Consider the following 24,582-nt stretch of genomic DNA (forward strand, 5'->3'; position numbering starts at 1 on the left):
ACAGACAGACAGACAGACAGACAGACAGACAGACAGACAGACAGACAGACAGACAGACAGACAGACAGACAGACAGACAGACAGACAGACAGACAGACAGACAGACAGACAGACAGACAGACAGACAGACAGACAGACAGACAGACAGACAGACAGACAGACAGACAGACAGACAGACAGACAGACAGACAGACAGACAGACAGACAGACAGACAGATAGATAGATAGATAGATAGATAGATAGATAGATAGATAGATAGATAGATAGATAGATAGATAGATAGATAGATAGATAGATAGATAGATAGATAGATAGATAGATAGATAGATAGATAGATAGACAAACAGACAGACAGACAGATAGACAAACAGACAGACAGACAGACAGACAGACAGACAGACAGACAGACAGACAGACAGACAGACAGGCTTTAATGATGCCCTCAGGGACTATAGCTGGGAAGGACCCACTGGGGTCTCCGACTCGACGTTGGCTGCTCCCATGTCGGAATCAGAAGGCCATGCTTCTCCCCCTCTGGACAGCCGTTGATCGGGTATACAGTGCAGGATTTCTGATGGCGTCTTCGGAGCATTGTTCGCTAGTGTGTGGGGTTTTTTTTTTGCAAAAGCGAACTTGTTGAAGTTCGAGGTAAAACGTCCGGTGTCCGCCGAAAACTCTCTGCGCCGTTCCTTATCAGCCCGCGCCTACCGACACAGACAGTCCTCGCGTGCGCCGCGCCGAGTTTTCCCGTCGTGGCGCGAGCCGAGTACGAGCAACGACAGGTCCGAGCTTCTACCGGGCGTGAGACGGCGAGCTCTGCACGAGCAGGAGCTTCGCCATTCTTGCAAGATGTGTGGTAGGCTGCGGTGCGGCTCTACTTTGTCTACACCTAAGAAAGACCAAACATCAGTCATGAAGGCCACGTTGAGCCTCTTATATAAAATAACATCAGCCAGCTTCGCTGTTTTTAAACTTCAGACGGCTAGTGTAAAGTTCCCCCCCCCCTTTTTTTTTGGTCGGTTAACTATCAACTATATCGTCAAACAACGTCAGAGTTCAAGGTAAATTTGAGCAGCAGACGTACTGTAAATAGCTTCAAGTGTAGCTCATTCGTTTGCACTGCAGATTAAACAAACAGAGTTTATCGGCAACTAGAAGTCATCTGGGTTTGTTTGCACGTATCGTAGCCGGTCGTGTGTTGTAAGTAATGCACGGACGAGAAAAAGTGTGTCGTCGCTTCAAGGAGTTGAGTACACGTAAACAGAATATAGTAATTAACAGTGCGAAAAAAAATATAACCAGCTTCACTTTGTGGACACTGATGAAACAGCTAAGATAGCGACTTTCCTTTTATCGGGCTTTGTCACATTTTTATGTATTCGAAGTCTTTCGTATATGTTGTATCACTGCTTCTTTATTATACACTCTTTGTATATATAGTTTTGTTCGATCTCGACTATACCACTTTTATACAAATGCTTACAAAGAAACCTTCGCTTAAGATGGTTCGATATCTGTCACTGCTCTTTATTAATCACTCTTTAATACGATATGATGGGGTAGTATAGCCCGCACTTTTCCTAAACACCGAGGGTCAAGTGACAGTGGTGTGGCCTGCCATTTGTTAAGCTAACTGTTGCCTCCACATTTAGTGCGCCAGTGATGAGTAGTGAGACTCATTCATCCAATGTATGTGGCGCACACACGTTCGGAATGCCCGCCAGCGTTACCGTAGATCCCTGACGTGAAAGCCTCGACTATGAACAGACTAAGAAAGAGTCAGGGCCCGCAACTACGATACAACGCCGAAAGGACACGACCGTTAAAAGGGCGCCGAGAAGGGGCTTCGAGCAAAAGGGCACACGTTCATCGATTCCAGGTTTCCACGCGCGTTTCGCTCCCACTGCGATGCAGCACGTGCAGCCCTGCAGTGAAAAGGCGTGCTCCTATTTTCACCGGCCCTTGTGTTTTCATTGCACATAAACAACAGCGAAAAAAAACAGCGTAAGTGCGCGCATGAGACAAAATGTTTTTTTTATGTATTCATGTACTTAACTGGCTTTTTTTACAGCGATAGCTGTATATAGCCAGGAGAAACGAAAAAAACCGCCCAGCAGCAGTGTCATAAGCGGTCTCCATTGGCTGTGTTATCACTCAGTTATACGTCGTTCGCAGTGTCATGCCCAAGGAGGTTTTAAAAATAAATTGCTGGAGTGGAAGCTCCCGCAACGCTTTGCCAGCAGTAGTGAAGCCAGCTTTTGCCCTCCAAAAATCTCAAAAACATGGTATTTTCTGGTGGTGCCCACTTAGACATCAAGCAGTTTTGATTTTTAGTCTAAATGCTACGTTAATTATAAATTAAAATAGTTGTTTCGGAAGACCTAATTTGCAGAAACTAGTATCAGTGACTTGATCTCCAATAAGATTTGCCTTGAATTCGAGGCTTAGTAAACAAAACTAGTAACACAAGGACGCACTTTGAGCACTATCTGACCCGAAAGAGTTGCCATATTAAACTCGTTGGGCGTGCGATGAAAACGCTCCTCAATCGCCGAACGCTAACAGTTCATCATGCCTCTAGTAAGATGGCTGCAGCAGCCGCCATCTTACGGCTGGCACGGCTTCACTCGTGGGCAAGAATTTTCACTCCAGCTTTTTTTTTTAAATTGTCTTGGTCATGCCCAAGCACGCGCGCCATTGGCTGTGTTGTGGCTTAGCTCGCGATGCCAAACGCTTGCAACAAAGCTGCGTTGCCTAGGTATATGTAAACTGGTATCGTAACTTCTATAGCAATTCGTGTATCCAGTAGTTGGCGGCTCCTTGCTACCGTCGCCATCTACGTACAGAGGGGACAACTAAGAGCTAACAAAAAAAAGCAAAATACAACCCGAAGCGGTAGCGTCGCCGTGCCCTACATAGCGCGAAATAGAAATTTGTTATCATTGCTCACCTTTTACGTGCCCTTATGAATACGCTATTTATTGCGTCCCACGGCTCACTGATTGCGTGAGCGAGAAAAAGGAAAGACCAGCAAGAGAGATTGAGGAAACAAAGTTGTTCTATTAGCCAAATAGTGTACTTGCAGTATACACAAAAAACTTCGCAGATGAAATTGTGACACAGCTGTTTACCAGCATAGTAGCATAATAGTTCGAAAAATAGTGTTGCCCTATCACGGAAAACTACTGCAGCCTTGAAAATATCGGTTTGACAACCGTGAAGTACAGCGTATCGTTGCTTAGCGTGTCGCATTCACCGTGTCGCATTCAGGCGAGGGCACGCCGCTTAGCGTGTCGCATTCGAACGAGGGCACGCCGGCCGTGCGCAAGCGAAGGCAGTGGAGGAGCGGCTCTCTGCACATTCTGTGAGCTGGTTCAGCTCTGAATTGTCACGCCAGTAAGCAGCTCATAAGCAAATACGTAAACTACGGAAGGTGCGCATAAAATCACCTTGCAAAATTGAGCGACGCCACGTTGACCCGGCAATATGCGCCGAACTAAACGCAAGCTCTGATAGCATAATGCCTGGATACGCCTCCATTTGTGGCACTCGACCGAAAATTGAGACAATCATCTATTTAGCCAGGTGTCAGATAAACCTTAAAGTAAATTTAAAGCGAACTTTGACATATATAAGATTACGGCTATTTGAAAAAAAGATATATCAAGCTTTTAGTTTTGGTTATTTGGCCCCTCTTCACCCTTAGTCACGCTTCAATAGTCCGCAGGCGTTGACACCTGTGGCAATAGCTTTTCGACACTTTTCGTTCCTGTTTTAGGAACCCATATGTTTTGATCATGGCGTTGTGGCGTCAATGTGACGATTGGGGGAGCGTGTTTGGGCCCCTTTCAACGGGAGTTTCGGCACTTAGGCTTCGGCTGCGACGTCTGTGACCAGCTGTGGTTCGAAAACAACCACTACGATTAACGCATTTGCGAAAGCACTCTTTCACGACCGTGATCATGCGAGGCACAATAATGTGCGGCATGTGAAATAAACACAGTGTTAAGCCTATAAGTCAAACACGTGTCTATAGCCTCAATAAGAAGCACGAACATGCAACCAATAATTGTGAAAGGCTTCAGTGTAGCATCGGGCTGAACCCACTGCTATACACCATGGCCGAAGGTTCAGTTTTCACTGGTTAACCGTTCGTGTGGAGTACTTGGGCAGCGATTTCTTTTTTTTTTTTTTTACTAAGAGCCTGCGCACATGCTTCTCATCTGCCCTGGAAATTGAAAGAATGCGTTTCATTTGTTATCTGCCCTAAAACAAAGCGAAAACGTTTTCTTCCATTAAGCACAGTTGCATGTACAACATCGTTGTGTGTTTGCTCTTTTACTTAGTCCCGTCTTACTAGGTGTTGTTTAAGTACACTGCGTTTTTTACGAATTTGCTTAGTCGTTCATCTTTATACTAGCTCTGCATTTGCTTTTTTTTTATTCGGGCCACTCGTATCAGCAGATATCGTTTAAGTCGCACCTTCTGGCCGGGGTCACGTTACTCACAGCTCGATTTGAAACAGACTAGCACTATGAAACGGGTGCGTAAATGGGGCACGCAGTCCCTGTTTCACAGGGCTCGTCTGTTTCGCTTCAAGTATAAAGCAACTTGCCCAAATACACGTCTTCTTAAGCTACTCACAGCATTCGTACAAAGCTCAGCTTTTCATGTCGAGATATGTACTACACGTTTCTGCAGCTCTACCGCTAACAATACGGCACATTAGAGACGTGCCCAGGCAGAATAATAAGCGGCGCAACATGTCACACAGTGGAACACAAGATGTAACAACACCTGCAGAACAATCGAATTGCAGCTCATTAATCGCATGTATTCGAGCACAAGCTCAAGTTTGTAGAATAAGTTCGCAAGTACACGTCCAAACTCAAATATTCCCTATGTCTTGACATGCACAGAAAAACTCATAGAAGATAAATAATTACACATAACATGAAGCACGCAACCACGAAATAACATTAAGCACGGCAGTACTACTACAGTCCAGTGCAACGAAATTGGAGAAGTGTTAACATATACCAAGATTAAGCATATGCCAACACTGTAAAGGAATGTACAACAACCTCGGAGGAGAACTGCTCCTCGAGACAGGTAGAAGTGCACTAGAAGTTGTAAAAAAAGTACGTCCACTTAGGACAGTAACCACGGAGCCGAACCACAAGATTGAAGTAACTGGAAAAGCACATTCGGTAGGCATCCTCAAATCATGAATGGTATAATTGTCCCTATCCCTCAAGAAGAAGGTACATCACAGCTGTATCTTGCCAGGACCTATGGAGCAGAAACCTGGAGGCTTACAAAGAGGGTTCAGGTTAAATTGAGGATGACGCCACGAGCAAAGGATTTCGACTATGATGTCCTTAACCCCCGTTTGCTCCCCCACCCACCCCTCTCTTTTCCTGCCTCATCCCAATGTGCGCGGTAACAAACCAGATAGTTCTTCGGGATAACCTCCTTGCCTATCTTTCATCTTTCTCTCCCTATTTATCGACCTAAGCATGGTGTACAACTTCCCATGAAAAATAACGTCGCGACATGACCCGACCTATAAGGTCTGCGGAGTGTGCGCCATATCTATATCGGGCTCGGGTTGTTTGGCATCATTATGCGCGTTCTCTGCAGTGAAGAGCATGGGAGCCAACGAAGCGTGAAGCAACGACGATGTCACGTTCCTCTCGGCACTGAACTTCGCGAGTCGAAGCCGCCTCTCTCCCTTCGAGCGCGTGGTAATGTTTCCGGCTAATCGGATTGCGCCCATAACGACCGTGCCGCCGCCTAACGAGTCTTTTCTCGTCTAATGGAGCGATACAGGAAGTCATTTTGCAAGCGCACAGAAAGACGGGAAGTACTGTGTTATTTGCTTCACTCCTTCCTCGACTCGGGGCGTGTATTTTCGATTCCAAGGCAGCTTTCGCTAGAACAGTATTGCGCGCGCATTTGGTGTAACTGTACTTGCACAGCACGGAACGCGTCGCAGGTGCGAGAGTGAACAAAATAATTGCGCGTATTATGGGGCGCGGTGAGAATTGGCTTTGACGGGAACAACAACTACAACAGAGCAGCTTGACGAAGTTCCCGCCAAGAGAGGATAATAGCGAGCAAAGAATGTCATTAAGCATTAAACCATAATGCCCATAGGTGAGGAAGGCATATAAAAGATATAGTGGTACACATTTTCACAAAGATTTGACTGGTAAGAACACATCACTTTAATTACACAAAAAACTGTACCCAGTGGATCGAATAATTTAAATATTCAACATAAATCAAAATAATAAATGTTGTCCATTTCAACAATTATCGCACTAACACCAAACACAAAATGTTAACATAAATGATGCTACTAATGGGAATACAAATCGAACACGATAAACTACATGTGACAATTTAATACATTTGATATTGGAAATATTGCGTTGGTGAAACTCCGCGTAATCAATCAATTGATATGCGCAGTGAGAACTCTCTTAAGCTATTTTCCAGTAATAGTATACACATCAATCGATAGTAACCAATGAATTGGGGTGCACAATAAGAAATCTCTTAAGCTATTTTCTGGTAATATAATATATACACATCAATCGATAGAGATCAGCATTATCGATAGAGGCTGAATGGTAGAGGACAAGACGCAGAAATAGAGAACTAGTCATTTGTAGCACGAAGTCCATACGGTTGTCTCAGAATGAAAGGCCCTCGATTGCAGGAAAATACCTACTGGTCCGGTGATCAAGCCCAGGACCAGCGGGACCAATGACTAACGCACCAAATCTACACAGCTGATTTGCAATGATAAAGCTTGAAAAGTATAGTGCTTGAGATGCTTTAAGAGTGATCGTATGTACGCCGCATGTCCATTAGTCGCCTACGAAAGCATATTGTCACGGGGTCGTGACGTGGCCGAAGACAGGAAACTTCGTGTTGGGATTTAACTGTTTATTTGGGCGAACCTGTGCCCGGTAAAGGGAAAGTCTAATTACAGCAGCAGTCTTGCACAGATAGCAGTCTCGGACTGATAGCGGCGAACGCAGCGTCGGCCTTCGATCAACAACTGACAAGCGGCGAAGCGCGTCGGCATTTATACTCTTGCCGTCGAATGTTCTAGCGTTATCGCTGGCGGTGGCGTAGCTTCCAGAACAATCTGTACCGTTCGCACAGTGGGCGTGATCTTATCGAAACGATCAACTACAGTCCGGAACCTTCTAGAAAACTGCAGGCGCGGTTTGCGCTGAGAATCGTGTGGTGTTTTGGGACGATAACAAAAACTTGGGAAATGGAACGTGGCATTATAATCATACGTGCCCTCGTGCGGCGCCGGTGCTGTCTCGTGTAACCATATATACGACATTGTTTCATGTGGGGCACATGTGTCATGAGGGGAATATTTAAGGGCTCGTAGGGCTCCTTTTTCTGTGTTTGTGTTCTCATTGTACTTATTATAGTCTGATTTCTGACTATTTGCAGTTTGCATTACATTTGCTTTGTATGACTTCCTTCATGCTGTACACGTTGTTGCATTCTACTTGTACAGTTTGGTCCACTGTTAAAGGGAACACTCGAATGCACACCATCAATATTCCGGGCCCTCTAAGAGCAAGTGGATTAGGAAACAATCTTCATGCAAGTCAATAGTCTGTCAAGAGGAGTCGGAACTTTTAACCACCGGTAGCATTATGCATATCTAAGCCGCTATGATTCTGCGAGATAGCGAAATCTAAACATGCAGCTCACGCAGGTGTTCCATTTAACAGTGAACTTCTGTACTTATTACACAATGACAGGAGGTCCCCTTTTAGCCAAGTCCTCTAGGACCTCTTTTGTATACTCGTGAAAACAAGTATGTTTTTTTCATGAAAATTAACTACCTGAAGTGACACACTACAATAATGAAACGCAAACTTTGCACCTTGAAATATATGACGTCACGCGCGAACTTCGGTGCGAAATTTAAAATTGAGCCTATGACCATGATTTTCTCCTCTGCTAGTAATGTTGCGACGGTAAAACAACGGCAATAGAGTTTTCAGTGTAAAAATTATCAATCTATAGTTTCTAAGCACACTGACTGCTAAGTTTGACGAAGTCCACCACGACAATAGAGCTCATGCTTAATATATCTAAAAGCAAGTACATCGTATTGCAGCCTATCAACAAGCCCTACGAGGACGACATTAACATCTTGTTCAAACCCTAAGGCTGAAGCAGGTCAAATCACAAAAATTTCTCGAAGTGCGGTTCAAAAAATTTTTTTTCTGAAATACCCATGTCGATAATCACGCCTCATAAACCATGACTGTTGGGTACATTTTTAGCTAAATTCACTTATACCAATTTGGCGTTTAAAAAAAGCGCCGGGTCTGCGCGAACACGAAGCACTGTCACAGCGAAAGCTCGAAGAGCGGTCTTTCAGAGTCTTTTCTTAACACTCCTTGAGTAACTGTTATACTACGCTCTTTTTTTATTCGCGTTTGAATTATAGTATGCTTGTATGGGGTGGTAGAAGTGAAAAATTTTTAACAAACAGGAAATCTTACAGAAAAAAAGTTTTCCGTCTATTCGAAGTTTATTATGGCAACCCAAGGGAGATGTCTTGCAGTCTACTGTTTATAAAACATGTTATACTCAAAGCAAGAGCAAGGCAGCTGTATGAATATAAGTTATTACTTTAAATTTATAAAAACAAACTCCACACTATGACAGCACAAGAAGGTGCACTCAAATGCACGCTCCGTAGGCAGCCAATTCACGTTCCTGCTACCAGGACTGGGTATAGTTGAGCCCTATTGCATATCGCACCACACAACTTCTAAATCATTTAGGGGAACAATTAATATCTAACCTCTCATTAACGCAATTCTAATAACACACCAAGGATCTACTCGTGAATGGATTAAACTAAACATTATGTCTACACTAAAGTATAGGCTATGTCCCTCATGTTACACCATGTCTTACCTTTAGGTACTAAACACGTGTATATGCAGAAGTATGTGTCTATGTATGTATGAATGAATGATGTACGTATGAATATATGAGTGTAATCTCATCATCATCATCATCATCAGCCTGACTACGTCCACTGCAGGACAAAGACCTCTCCCATGTTCCGCCAGTTAACCCGGTCCTGTGCTTGCTGCTGCCAATTTATACCCGCAAACTTCTTAATCTCGTCTGCCCACCCGACCTTCTGTCTCCCCCTAACCCGCTTCCCTTCTCTGGGAATCCAGATAGTTACCCTTAATGACCGGCGGTTATCCTGTCTACGCGCTACATGCCCGGCCCATGTCCATTTCCTCTTCTTTATTTCAACTATGATATCATTAACCACCGTTTGTCCCCTAATCCAATCTGCTCTCTTCTTGTCTCTTAAAGTTACACCTACCATTTTTCTTTCCATTGCTCGCTGCGTCGTCCTCAATTTAAGCTGAACCCTCTTTGTAAGTCTCCAGGTTTCTGCTCCGTAGCTAAGTACCGGCAAGATACAGGTGTTATATACCTTCCTCTTGAGGAATAGTGGCAATCTACCTGTCATAAATTGAGAGTGCTTGCCGAATGTACTCCACCCCATTCTTATTCTTCTAGTTACTTCAATCTCGTGGTTAGGCTCTGCGGTTATTACCTGCCCTAAGTAGACATAGTCTTTTACAACTTCAAGTGCACTATTACCTATCTCGAAGCGCTGCTCTTTTCCAAAGTTGTACATTACTTTCGTTTTCTGCAGATTCATTTTAAGACCCACCTTACTGCTCCCCTTGTCTAACTCCGTAATCATCAGTTGCAATTCGTCTCCTGAGTTACTCAGCAATGCAATGTTATCGGCGAAGCGCAGGTTACTAAGGTACTCTCCATTAACTCTTATCCCTAACTGTTCCCATTCTAGGCTTCTGAAAACCTCCTGTAAGCACGCGGTAAATAGCATTGGGGAGATTGTGTCCCCCTGCCTTACACCCTTCTTGATTGGTATTCTGTTGCTTTCTTTATGAAGCACTATGGTAGCAGTTGATCCCCTGTAGATTTCTTCCAGAATGTTTATATATACTTCATCTACGCCCTGATTCCACAGTGTCTGCATGACGGCTGATATTTCTACTGAATCAAACGCCTTCTCGTAATCTATGAAGGCTATGTATAGTGGTTGGTTATACTCTGAGCATTTCTCTATTACCTGATTGATAGTATGAATGTGATCAATTGTTGAGTAGCCTGTTCGAAATCCTGCTTGTTCCTTTGGTTGATTGAATTCTAATGTTTTCTTTACTCTGTTAGCAATTACCTTTGTAAATAGCTTGTATACTACAGAGAGCAAGCTGATCGGCCTGTAATTCTTCAAGTCCTTGTCATCTCCTTTCTTACGTATTAAGATGAAGTTAGCGTTCTTCCAAGACTGGTACCCTTCCCGTCAGGAGACACCTCGTAAACAGGGTGTCTAGTTTTTCTAACACAATCTGTCCTCCATCTTTCAGCAGATCTGATGTTACCTGATCCTCACCAGCAGCTTTGCCTCTTTGCATGCTCTCCAAAGCTTTTCTGACTTCTTCTATTATTACTGGTGGGGTGTAATCTGGGTTACTGCTAGTTCTTACAGTATTAAGGTCGTGGTTGTCTCGGCTACTGTACAGATCTCTGTAAAACTCCTCCGCTATTTTAACTATCATATCCATATTGGTAGTTATTTTGCCTTCTTTGTCCCTTAGTGCATACATCTGACTTTTGCCTATCCCAAGTTTCCTCTTCACTTCTTTGACGCTTCCTCCGTTTTTCAGAGCGTGTTCAATTCTCTCCATGTTATACCTTCTTACATCGCATACTTTACGCCTATTAATCAACTTCGAAAGCTCTGCCAGTTCTATTTTGTCTGTTGTACTTGACACTTTCAGGCTTTGACGCTTCTTAATTAGGTTCTTCGTTTCCTGGGAAAGCTTGCCAGTGTCCTGTCTAACTACCCTGCGTGCAACTTCCACTGCACACTCCGTAATGATACTCGTTAGATTATCACTCATTGTCTCTACGCTAAGGTTGGTTTCCTCACTAAGAGCCGAGTACCTGTTCTGCAGCGACACTCTGAATTCCTGTACTTTCCCTCTCAGTGATAGCTTATTGATTGGCTTCTTGCGTATCAGTTTCTGTCGTTCCTTTTTCAAGTCTAGGCGAATTCGAGACCGTACCATTCTATGGTCACTGCATCGTACCTTGCCAACCACTTCCACATCCTGCACGATTCCTGGGTGTGCAGTCATTATAAAGTCTATTTCGTTCTTATTTTCGCCATTAGGGCTCCTCCATGTCCACTTGCGGTTTTCTCGTTTTCGGTAGAAAGTATTCAAAATCCGCAAATTATTGCGTTCTGCGAATTCTACTAGTAGCTCTCCTCTGGCGTTTCTAGTGCCGATGTCATAATCTACTACTGCCTGGTCTCCAGCCTGCTTCTTCCCTACCTTTGCATTAAAGTCGCCCATCACTATAGTATACTGTGTTTTTACCTTACTCATTGCCGATTCCACGTCTTCATAGAAGCTTTCAGCTGAAGCGTCATCATGACTGGATGTAGGCGCGTAAGCCTGTACTACCTTCAGCTTGTATCTTTTATTCAGTTTAATTACAATACCTACCACCCTTTCATTAATGCTATAGTATTCCTCTATGTTCCAGCTATGTTTCTGTGAATTAGGAACCCCACTCCCAGTTCTCTTCTGTCTGCCAAGCCCCGATAGCAAAGGACGTGCCCATTCTGTAGCACAGTATAGGCCTCATCTGTCCTCCTAACCTCACTGAGCCCTATTATATCCCATTTAACACCTTCTAGCTCCTCGAATAGTACAGCTAGAGTTCCCTCACTAGATAAGGTTCTAGCGTTAAACGTTGCCAAGTTGAGGTTCCAAAGGCGGCCTGTAGTCCAGAGATTCTTAGCACCCTCTGCTGCGTTGCAGATCTGACCGCCGCCATGGTCAGTTGCTTCACAGCTGCTGGGAACTGAGGGCCGTGAGTTATTTGACGTATGCATGTGGGAGGTAGTGGCCAGATACTGCACCAGGGTGGCCAATCCTTCTCTGGTGAGGTAGTGCGTTCCCGGCAGTGGTTACCAGTGAGGCCGCACCCCAGGCCTCTTAATGCAGTTCCATTAACACGCGGATTTTTTTTTCCGGTTGGGAACTGCGCGGCACCGCGATTTGAACCACGAACCTCTTGCATGCGAGGCGGGTGCTCTAACCACTACGCGATCGCCGCACCCAAAGGCTATGTCTACAACCCAAAGGGTTGTATGTCTTTACCCAAAGGGTAAAGACATACAATCAATAAAATCATGACCATGCCGTGAAAGGTGTGTGTGGTGCGAATAGATGACAAAAGTTGGTGATAATAAAAACGATGGTGGACATGTATGGCATTAGCACAAGTGCCTCACTCGTTCATACCCTTGCGTCCAAGGGCCATGAGGCAAGTGCTTTGTTGTGTGGCCACCGCAGCGAAAACCTCTCTGGAGAGGTCGTGCTACGGAATGCCCGGGTATACGATATGAAAATTATGAATTTCTTTTAAAAATGCTAACAATGATTTATAACTAAAAGGCGGTTCCCTACCAACGAACATTGCAGGGTGTAAAGGTATATGTTGTCGGTAGGGTAGTGGGAAATGCTGTTTTCTCAGAGTTTCTAAGTGTTTGCACTGAATTAATCTATGAGTGTATAAATACTTAATACAACAGTGTAAGTGTGTGTCTTTTGAACTTAGTTTTATAGAATACAAAGAGCCTTGTAACGTTTGCAGTGCTCGCCCTCTTTCTACGTCGGGGCTTTCTGATAACATGGCCCGATTGCTGTTATCTTGCTGTTTTCTTTTCTTTCATGCCAACCTGCGATTGGCTGCGTAGCGCTTAAAAACGCGCCGCAAGGTGAATAAACTGGGATTGTCTTCCTGGCACTGCTTGAGTCGTCTCTTTCCTGGGCCGGCTGTCGTCCAGCCGCCGAATACGTAACAGCTGGCGGCAGCGGTGGCGGCGGTATGGAGCGCACGTCGGGGGCGGCCTTGGCGTCCGGTTTGGTGAGAGCACGGCTTGCTTGACTTCATTGGGAGCATTAGCAGCATTTACTTGGTAGTCGAGGTTCTTTTGTATTTGTTGTTGACTTTGCTAAATAGTAGTACACATAACGGGGTAGCACTTGTTAACAGCAGTCATGATCCTCACGTCGTTAACGAAACCCAACCTAGTGCTGCTAGCTGAAGAGCTCGGTATCCCTGTACAGAAGTCTATGCGGAAGCCTGCAATTATCGAAGCGATATCCAAATGCGGAGCAAACGACGACGAAGTCGAGGAGTGTTGGAGGGCAGTCTCGGAAAGGCTCAAAGAACGAGAAGTAGAACTGAAGTTAAAAGAGATGCAACTGCATAACCTTGAACGCAATGACAGTTTCGATATGCGAGGATACATGCAACCTTTCAAGGCTGGCAGTGACATCACTTTGTATCTCGTCAACTTTGAGAGGACGTGTACAAGAGCTGCACTTGCAAAAGAGACATGGTCACAACGCCTGTTGACATTACTTCCAAATGAGGCAGCCGATGTAATCGCGAGAATGCCAGATGAAGATGCTTATGATTACGAAAAAGTGAAACTTCATTTGAGGCGAAGGTACAGCTTGTCAACAGAAGCCTTGAGGATGAAGTTCCGTAACACGAGGCGTGGCCAAGGGGAGTCATTTTCAGAATTCGCCTACAAATCCATGAGCTTGTTAGAGGAATGGCTTAAGAGTGCCAACGCATACGAGGACAAGCAACGTCTGATTGAACTGTTTGCGCTCGAGCAGTTTTATGCGTCCATTCCGGACCAAATGCGGCTGTGGATTCAGGACAAGCCAAACGTAGAGACTTTGCAAACGGCAGCCAGCTTGGCGGACGAGTACCGTTCCCGTAGAATGGAAAGTTCAGAAGAACAAAGAAAGAAGCCGTCAGGAGCGTTCAAGAAATTTCAGAAAGGAACGAAAGAAACTAACCAAGGAAAACCAGGCGACAGTGTTCCTGCCCAAGGGCATGCAGCCAACGCGAGTGAACCGAAAAGTTCCAAGTTCGAAGAAAAACAACCGCTGGTCTGCTATAAATGCCAACAACCGGGTCACATCGCAGTCGGTTGCCGACAGCCAGCAGTTTCCGTCAATTTGCTAACCGAAGAGAGCGATTTACTCTTGCCCTACACATATGACATGAAGGTGAACGGCATCAGTTGCAACGTTCTGCGCGACACAGGAGCAACATTTGATATCGTCCACCCGTCATTTGTTAAGCCCGAGAACTTAACAGGTTCATGTGTATGGGTACGCCAGGCACTAGAGCCAGACATGAAGTGTTTGCCGGTAGCCAGAGTCGAAATGAAGGGCGCCTTCGGCACATTCGAAACTGATGCTGCGGTTTCCGATAAACTTCCTCAGAAAATTCCCTACATTTTTTCTAACCGATCAATGAGGGACTTCCAAAATGCAGGACTGGAACTTAATGCTAACCCTGTAATGGTCGTCACGAGGTCCCAAACAAGAGCTCAAGCTACCAGCGCTACCCGTAACACGGAAATTACAGACCAGAGTGAACCGACACAAGCTACTGCACCAAGCGAAACTGTTCCTGTCGACGCCAATTGTGTCGCGCCAGCCATTGATAGCAGCACTCCCGTCGGTAATGCGCTCTCAGGTGAAGCGATAAACCCAGTCAGTGAAAATTTTCAGCTTCTAGCAAAGTTAGACAAAAGCGCTCTCAAAATGGAGCAGGCAAACGACCAGTCGCTGAAGACGTGCTGGGAAAAATCAAAACGGAAACAAAAAGGAGCCGTATCGTTCATAGTCAAAGAAGGCATTTTGTACAGAACATTCAAAAACAAGAAAGGCAGAACCTTTGAACAGCTTGTCGTTCCCAAAAAGTATCGAGTCGCACTTTTGGGTTTGGTTCACAGCGATAGCTGGGCTGGCCATTTAGGTATCAACAAGACCAAGAGCAGGTTATTGAACGACTACTACTGGCCGATGTGCTTCAAAGAATCGGAGAACTGGGTACGTTCCTGCAACGTTTGCCAAAGGACGGGGCGGCCAAACGAAAAACTCAAAGCACCTTTGGTCCAAGTGCCTTTGATTGGCGAACCCTTTCGCAGATTAGTTGTCGACATTGTAGGTCCATTACCAGTAACAGCGGCGGGCAACAAATACTTGCTAACACTCATTTGCCCTGCTACGAAGTTCCCGGAAGCAGTGGTGTTACCCGAATTAAGCTCCACTGCAGTTGTAAACGCGCTACTCGGCGTCTTTGCAAGAATTGGATTTCCTAGTGAAATCCAATGCGACCAAGGTTCTGTGTTCACAAGCGCGCTCACCACGACGTTCTTGAAGAAATGCGGCATATCCGTTCACCACAGCTCAGTCTACCATCCGCAAAGTAATTCAGTCGAGAAACTTCACTCTGTAATGAAGCGCATTCTGCGTGCACTCTGTTCCGAGAAAGGCGCCGACTGGGACGAAGCTGTTCCCGCGATGCTCTTTGCTCTGCGCTCCGTCACTCACGAAGCGACTGGGTTCACGCCGGCGGAACTTGTTTACGGTCGAGCGCTTCGCTCCCCGCTAACGTTGTTGAAAGAAAAGTGGGAAGACAAGTTCGTAGACAAATCAGTTGTCGAGTACGTGCTGACCTTGTTGAAGCGCCTACGTGAATCGCAAGAACTGGCGCAGATAAACATGGCAGAAGCGCAGCAACGCTCAAAGGTGTACTACGACAGATCCGCACGCACACGAACCTTCAAGGAAGGCGATAAAGTGCTGATTCTGCGGTCGTCAAAGGCAAATAAACTGGAAGTAGCATGGGATGGGCCAGTCACGATTAAACAAAAGCTCTCCGACACCAATTACTTGGTAACGACGCCCGGTAAACGCAATGATGTGACGATATATCACTGCAATCTAATGAAGCCTTTTATCGAACGCAGTGAGACGTTGAGCATTGTCCTTAACGAGCCTGAAGAGATCAACGTTCCTCTACCCCAAGTGCCAAGGCCCTGCTCTTCCCCATCAACAGAAGAGATAGTCCAATCTGTCACTAAACAAGCTTCTCTAACTGACAAGCAAAGAAAGGAGTTAGAACTGCTTGTGCGCAACTTCAGAGACTTGTTTAGTCCCACTCCCGGCAGGACAAATCTCGTGGAGCACGACATTGAGTTAACATCCAACCAACCTTTCCGAACCAGGATGCACAGATTTTCCCCCCGTCACGAGAAGATCCTGAACGATTGTGTTCAAAACATGTTGACACTGGGTCTAATCGTGCCAGGAGAAAGCGAGTATGTGTCACCTATGTTTATTGTAGAAAGTCCAGGCAAGGAACCGCGACCCTGCATCGATTATCGAAAATTGAATGCGATAACAAAAACAAAGATGTTTCCCATTCCAAACGTTGAGGGCTTGATCGAGAAAGTGTCCGCGGCACGGTACGTTTCTACGTTAGATTTGGTACGCGGTTTCTGGCAAGTGCCACTAACGGAAAACGCCAGTAAGCTCGCCACTTTCATGACACCGACAGGCACATATCGCCCTCTCGTGCTCACTTTTGGCCTCAAGAATGCACCCTTCGCATTTTCAAGGTTAATGCATGAAGTGCTCAAAGGAGCCGAGTCGTTCGCTGTTCCGTACCTTGACGACATAGCTGTTTTTTCGAGCACCTGGCAACAGCATTTGGAACATCTGCAGCAGGTATTCCTTCGAATACACGAGGCAGGCTTGACTCTCAAACTCGCCAAATGTCGTCTTGCGTGCTCTGAAGTCCACTACTTGGGGCATGTTGTTGGCCAAGGGAAGCGACGTCCTTCCGAAATAAAAGTTGAAGCAATCACTAGCTTTCCTTTGCCGAAAACAAAGACTAACTTGCGTTCCTTTTTGGGTTTAGCCGACTACTACAGAAGCTACATTCCCAACTTCGCAAATATCGCTAGTCCTCTCACAGACGCACTGCGCAAAACTGAGCCAACTATTGTAAGTTGGAATAAGGCTCGTAAAGATGCTTTTGCTGAGATCAAAAAGATTCTTGTCAGCAAACCGGTCCTCGCGGCACCAGATTACTCTCTCCCCTTCTTAGTTCAGTGTGACGCCAGTGACCGCGGAATGGGCGTTGTTCTAAGTCAAGTGAACAAAAAGGGCGAGGAACATCCTCTTGTCTACGCCAGTCGAAAACTAACATCACGCGAGCAAGCCTACAGTACAACTGAAAAAGAATGTGCTTGCTTGGTCTGGGCTCTCGAAAAGCTGTCGTGTTACCTTAAAGGCTCCTCATTTGTTTTTGAAACTGATCACTCACCTTTAGTGTGGTTAAATCAAATGTCGAACAAAAACAGCCGCTTGATGCGTTGGAGTCTAGCACTTCAGCAATTTGATTTCTCAGTGCGGCACAAGAAAGGCAAACACCATGCTAATGCGGACTGCCTTAGCCGAACCTATTAAGTGTTCCTTGTTTCTTTTGTGTGCATGCAACTTGGCGCAAGTATATATATTTTTCTTTCCCTATCGTGTTCGGCTTTCACGTTATCTGCTCCCAGTGAAATCAACTGTCGGGCTTTTCTAAGCTTGGGCGCCAGGTTGCTTTTGACGTGGTTTCTGCGTTTCTACCGCTCGTCCACTCAGCCATTTCAGATCCTGTCGTACCAGATGGCGAAATCAACCCTGCTCCAGGCGCCTGCAGCCAACTCCCGAGCTGCAGCCAATCGACACTCGGCGAGTGGTGCCCGTTCTGAACATTGCCTGTTCTCGACATTGCCTCCTCTTGGCCTTTAATGCCAACCTTCGCGGGCGTGTTCCAGCCAGACGACGCGCAATGCCATTTCCATTTCCTTCTGCGGTGGCTACTTCAACGACCAGTGCCACCATGCACCTCAGGGTCTTCGCCCACGCTGTGCACAAAGACAACATGACCGTGCGAAACGTGTCAGTGCTGTGCTTGGAGACCTGCCCACGTGTTAGCTACCTGTTACCACCTCCAGCCGTTCATGAAGCGTCATCCTCTTGAACGCCTTCCGCTAGGGGTAGCTTTGGCCGAGTTGTAACGTTTGCAGTGCTCGCCCTCTTTCTACGTCGGGGCTTTCTGATAACATGGCCCGATTGCTGTTATCTTGCTGTTTTCTTTTCTTTCATGCCAACCTGCGATTGGCTGCGTAGCGCTTAAAAACGCGCCGCAAGGTGAATAAACTGGGATTGTCTTCCTCCATGGCACTGCTTGAGTCGTCTCTTTCCTGGGCCGGCTGTCGTCCAGCCGCCGAATACGTAACAGCCTCGATGTCAGATTTTATATGTATATGTAGTCTCGTTTGTAAATGCTTGCGCCATTGTTGTGCTCTGTTGTTTTGCCGCTCCCTTTATTTTATTAATTATTTTTTTACAGATACTGCAGGCCATTCTCGGGCCCATGCAGGAGTGAAAACAAAGAAATGCATTCACAAGAATTCGACATACAACTTGACAATGCATCAATATTGCTCGACGTAATTTTAAAACGTACAACACACATAAAGGCAGCCGTAAATATGCTTACACATTTATTATGCAATGTAGCACTGTTTGTCGGACGTTTTGATATTGCGCGTAGCGAAGCCACGTCAGGCCGAAAGGATTACAGCTTCACTTCGTTTTTATGCGTATTTTCAGAAATAAAATTTGTTCATTCATATAAAAAAACGTATGATCGCCAACACGAACTGTTCCGTGCAGCCGGGCCCTGGCGGCCGGCGGCTGGTGCGGTGGGCCGTGGACGTCACCCCCGACGAGCCCGCTCTGGCTGGCCCACACGGACAGATCAACGGCGAGGCGCTGCAGGGCAGACGCCGCACCAGCTGCAGCGACACTCGTGCTGGCCATTGTGAGTTGAACCACTTGCATATGTACCGAACGTGGATCTTTTGAAGGTCCCCTAAACTACCTCCGACAATTGTTTTTTAACGGACCAACAACTGGCCGCAATGTGCGATTAGATCATATAGTAGAAATGAATAGACCACAAAATATAATGAGATTCCAACATTCTTTGCGCGTTATGACTAGGATTTTAAAAGTAACAAAAGCTGTCATGTGGCGCTTCCTGGTGGAAGAGCCTTGAAGCTAAATTATGGAATATGGAGTCGACCACATTGTTGTACGTAGTCGCGTAGTCTCATGCTGTCATGCGTGCCAGTTCTCAAAATTAGAGTGTGTATATTATTACCCACCACCCTCAATTCTGTGCTGCTTACGACATAAATGAGATGCATTGTGGGAAGTGGCGCCACCGTCGCGCATGCGCGTCTTCTTGACAGCGCGTTTAATAACAAGCCGGATATCTCACTTGAAGGCTATGAGCATCTGACGTACAGTCGATGTCGATATTCAGCATTTGACGCCGACTAGTTGCACGTCTATCATGCTTTCGTCCACTTTGCATAGCTTTTGTCCGCTTGACAGATCGCGTAGTATCTTTTGTACGCTTTCGTGTCTCCGTCACTGTTTTACTTGAAGGCCACGTTCGCACCAAATTCAGAAGACTTTTGTCTGAATTGAAGACATACGGTATGTGAACATGACTATGCAGTCTAATAAGATGAACTTGTTGGGTGGCTGGTTGAACAACTTGCGTCAGGAAACAGCACGATAAAAACAAAAAACGAAACATATATAGCCGCACGTGGTGTGTTCGAAGTTTCATGGGGTGCGTTGTTCGTTCCCGAGCCTTCATTTTTTACCGCGCTGTTTCTTGACACACGATAGCTATACACCTTCCTATGAAAACGCAACTATTGATGTGAAAGTAGCATCACTTCATTTCATGTTTCGTTGCAGCGAAGTAACAGCGTACCACGGCTTAAGATACGCACGACTAGGAGATCTCCACATTCTGCAAGGGTAAGCATTGTTCGTTATGATCAATAATTCATTGTACTTGAGAATTGAACCAGGTCGCACGGCGGGATTTGTTGTTGTTGTTTCTGTTGTTGTCATTGTTGCACGGCCTGTCTGGACGCGTGGTCTGGAGGGAGCAAGCGTGCCTCCAGATTGGCCTCAGTTAATTGTCGTCGTCGTCGTCGCCGTCGCTGTTGTCGTCGTCGTCGCCGTCGCTGTTGTCGTCGTCGTCGCCGTCGTCGTCGTCGCCGTCGTCGTCGTCGTCGTCGTCGCCGTCGTCGTCGTCGCCGTCGTCGTCGTCGTCGTCGTCGCCGTCGCCGTTGTCGTCGTCGTCGCCGTCGTCGTCGTCGCCGTCGTCGCCGTCGTCGTCGCCGTCGCTGTTGTCGCCGTCGCCGTCGCCGCCGTCGCCGTCGCTGTTGTCGCCGTCGCTGTTGTCGCCGTCGCCGCCGCCGTCGCCGCCGTCGTCGTCGTCGTCGTCGTCGTCGTCGTCGTCGTCGCCGTCGCCGTCGTCGTCGTCGTCGCCGTTGTATACACAGGCTTGAATGGAGTTGTATCACATCTGTGATTCGTCACTAGCGACGCTTAAGCGGAAACGGGGCACTTCACTTTTCTTTGTTTTTTTTTTTCATTGCAGAACTATGAATCCAGTCGGGACTCGTCTGAATCCGCGAGCAGCACCTGTTCGACGAGAAGAAGGTAACCGAAGTGTTTGGCATATATTTATATATTTTAAACACACGCTTACTGTCGTTTCATAAATGAACAAGTCGGATGAGCTTGGAGACCACATTAAATCTTTGTAGAATTATTTGCGGGTACTGTTAAAATGTTAATAGTCATGGGATCGTCCCGAGTATCCCCGGGCGCGAGCTTTTCAGGACCTCAGTAAGGAGCTTGTCATGCCATGTCAAAGATATCTTGCGTTTTCAAGCCTGCAGTTACTCCACATGCATGGCACAATCAATTCATGTCATATTTTATTTCATGAACGCTAGACATATTATCAGTTCTTTTTTCTCTCCTTTCTAAGAGGTAACGAAACATCGGCCAATTTGTTCGTAGTTTCTTTGCCTCATAGGGAAAGGGTAGTTAGCTATGCTGGGTTTAGAGGCACAATCACAGGTGTGCGCAGTGTTTCGCATCAGAGAGGTAAGGGTGAGAGGGCGGCGAAGGTTTATCGTAGCGCCCCCGTCATAAGTCCAAGTATAAATCACATCCTGTTCCCTTGCCTCCACTCCTCCAGTGCGCACGTTAAGGAAGCAAGAGCAACCAAGGCTTTGCTGCACCTTAGTTGCTCTTTAATACAACCGTTACTCGATAAAACCACAACTTTCAAGTAGCAGCGGTTCTATACTGTGAACTGCTACATAGTTTTCCTTAATAACTCATTATTTAAGCACTAAAAGTGCTTCACCACTATTAAAAAGTATCGCAGCTACACAAGAGAGCCGAAACGAACAATATTATCGGTGTACGCACAAATTCGCTGGGTAAAGCAGTGCGTTTTCCATAAAGGGATTTGATATATTAAGTTTAACAAAGTGCTGGTTGGTGCTGCATGGTAGACGAAGAAAGTGCCTAACAGCGCAAACGACAGGAGAAGATAGAAGAGACGAGAACAGAGCTTTCAGCGCTCTGTTCTCGTCTGTTCTACCTCCTCCTGTCGTTTGCACTGTTAGGCTGTTTGTCGTCTAATATATATTAAGTTTTTTAAATTATGACGACTGTAAGGATGGTGCTGTGAGGATGATGCCGGGGAACTCCTGCGCCGTCATCCTTGGAGTGTTTATGTTTGTTTGAAGCCAACAATACAGCGCAAAGAGAGAAAGGAAATAGCTATAAGGCGGTAATAAAAGTGTCTCTCTGGTTACAGTACTCTTGGAAAGATCTTCATTTTGTTTTCTTTTTTTGTTTTTTTTTGTTTTTCGAGAAAGAGAAGTCAGTCAAATGTAAGAACTGGGAGATCAACCAAGAATGTACCCGGTTCGCTACAGTAAAGTGAAGGCGGGAGCATAATAGCGGAGATAGACTTCTATATACTCATAGGCACAGTGTCGCTCTCGAATCGTTGTCCGTTCGAGAAATCGTAGGCCTCTGTCTACTATCTACAGATTTTTTGATAGTATCTATAGATACTGGAAATACGCAACACAAAACCCGACCACGACAGTTTTCTTTTAAGAATGACACCGTAGCAATCATACAAAGTCGCAGTCTTGCAAGTGCACTGGTCTGTCTCGTGTATACAGAAACAGGGCTATGAGGTCGGAGTGGGCGAGCACGACAGCCAGACCTCATCTGCCGCCGTCGGAGACGAACAGGAAGGATTTCGAGCCTGCACCGAACCCGGCAGCCACTACGAGCGGTTATGCCATGGTACGTGAAATATATTCTAAATTGAATGATGCGGCGAACAATTTTCTAGGGTAGGGGGCTCAAACACCCACCCGGCCCACATGCCGCATGCGGTCTGCGACCGGCACAAGACTGCCTTTATCCTACCTTTTCTTTTTTTTATGCGACTTCAATAATTTTTTTCATCCATCCATCCCTTTGCTTAATAAGTATGGTCATGAGCTCGAGCTGCACGACAGGTTTAAAGCATCGTCTTCACGAGGCAGCGTATGTGGTCACCAGGTGTCGAAACATAAGCACAAAACAAAAGTCATTTCAGAATCGGCGTCCATCATTTTACTGGTCTTGTCGATCAATGTAAACATATCAGTATCCTGGCGCCTGACCCGTAAATTGTAACAACTGTGGTTTTACGTCCCAAAACCACGGTATGATTATGAGAGACGCCGCAGTGGAGGGCTCCGGAAATTTCGATCATCGGGTGTTCTTTAACGTGCACTTACATCGCACAGTACACCGGCCTCTACCATTTCACCTCCATCGAGAATGCAGCCGCCGCAGCCGGGGTTCGATCCAGCGACCTTCGGGTAGGCAGCCGAGCATCCTAGCCACTGATCCACCGAGGCAGACAGACACGTAAATTAGATGTGGGAATGGTTTTCTTTGAAACTGTAATGTTTCCTGATAACATGTGCAAATTACCCCCCTTCCCCCCACTCTTACCTTCTCCCCTACACCCGCCCTTGGGGGGTTAAATTGTGTGACTGCAGCCCCCACTGGCTAAGGTGAGATCAAGACCCCAGCTTTAGCGGAACAACACCCCGACTTTAAGCGTGTGAATGATAATTAATGAATAGTGACAATGATCTATGTCAAGTGACTTTGCGGGATATGTTAAGCATACAGTCTTGTTTTTTGTGTTTCAAATGTGTCTCTTCTGTTTTTCTAAATGCGAAAAAGCTTCCTTCAGGCGCCCTGTGTACAGCTGCCCAGGCAAATTTTGAAGGTGCATCGAACACCGTGTGTGTTTTTTTTTTATCGCTTGAAACGCAGCGTGTACATTCATGCGCATAATTCCTGAATAGACAAATAACGCTCATCTAATAAAAACAGCGTTCTTTAATAAAAAATGTCACAGTTTCGCCGCAAGGGTGAAGCAATGAATGCGATAGCAACAACTTCGAATGTAACGCTGAGAATGGCAAGCAGATCCAAACGTGCAGCGCGCTGCTCACGCACAAGTGACACAAAAACAACACACACAGGACGAGAGCGAACTAATAACGTTCACAGCTCTACACTTAACGCGATGTTTAAACAAAACCGACGCATGAAACGTAATCAAAAGTATATATGGCTGCCAACTAACAAGTGTCCCAGTTGTTGGCTAAGGTACTCGGCTGCTGACCCGCAGGGCGCGGGTTCGAATCCCGGCTGCGGCGGCTGCATTTCCGATGGAGGCGGAAATGCTGTAGGCCCGTGTGCTCAGATTTGGGTGCACGTTAAAGAACCCCAGGTGGTCTAAATTTCCGGAGCCCTCCACTACGGCGTCTCTCATAATCAAATGGTAGTTTTGGGACGTTAAACCCGACAAATCAATCGTGTCCCAGTTGTTACTTCACTGTGTCTGAAAAACGCGCTCTTTTCGCAAACGGGGCCTGTGAAGAAAGCGAAGTGACCTTTGTGCGCACGGCAAACTACAACCAGATCCGGTGAAAGCCCAAGGCGTACGATCCTACCACACCACGAGATAAGCGCACGCACGCACAACTGCCCCACTCCCACCTCGCGGGGCAAAGTACGCGCGGGAGATGAGCGCGCTCTCTGTACCATGTCGCTGGAAATGCTGAAAATACGCTGACATTTCCCCCGAGATCAGAACCACCAGCTGTAAGTTGAGTTTATAAATAGCTTGCCGTTTGAGCGTTGACGCATTAGCGATTTCGTGGCTCAGTGGCTAACGCAACGCGCTGAGGTGGACATTCGATTCTGCGCGCCGTGAAGTATTTTGCTAGATTATTTTTTTTTCTTTCTTGCGTTTCTGTATATATAGATGTGTATGCATATACCGTGAATGACGGTGAAGACACGTGCCGACGCCGGCGTCAAAAGCCAGCCGGAAGTGTCCATATAACTGCTATCGAAATAATAATAAAGGTGTACCCCTGGTCATACTGTCTGTTCTTATTTTACTACGGGTGCACATGCGCGCTTGCATATCTGTGACGTCACAACGCACTCCGGTTGCATAACAGCCTTTTAATTACATCAAGAGCTATATTTCTGCGCATATTGACCAATTCGATTAAGAGGAGCATTTAAACT

At 46.1% G+C, this 24,582-nt stretch overlaps 2 protein-coding genes across 2 annotated transcripts in view; one reads left to right on the top strand and one right to left on the bottom strand.

Moving 5' to 3' along the window:
• The window catches only part of LOC119179430 (uncharacterized), a 144,898-nt gene that overhangs the window by 92,674 nt on the left and 27,642 nt on the right, over window positions 1-24,582 (bottom strand). The gene's annotated exons all lie outside the window — the stretch shown is intronic.
• LOC142767136 (uncharacterized) overlaps window positions 16,423-24,582 on the top strand; it is a 32,721-nt gene continuing 24,561 nt past the window's right edge. Inside the window, exons 1-5 of the mRNA XM_075868355.1 lie at window positions 16,423-16,475; window positions 18,742-18,889; window positions 19,843-19,905; window positions 20,537-20,598; window positions 22,152-22,278. Coding sequence (XP_075724470.1) covers window positions 16,423-16,475; window positions 18,742-18,889; window positions 19,843-19,905; window positions 20,537-20,598; window positions 22,152-22,278 — 453 coding nt within the window. The remainder of the gene's footprint in view (window positions 16,476-18,741; window positions 18,890-19,842; window positions 19,906-20,536; window positions 20,599-22,151; window positions 22,279-24,582) is intronic.

The sequence above is a fragment of the Rhipicephalus microplus genome, chromosome 7 (assembly GCF_043290135.1).
Source record: "Rhipicephalus microplus isolate Deutch F79 chromosome 7, USDA_Rmic, whole genome shotgun sequence".
NCBI lineage: Eukaryota > Metazoa > Arthropoda > Arachnida > Ixodida > Ixodidae > Rhipicephalus > Rhipicephalus microplus.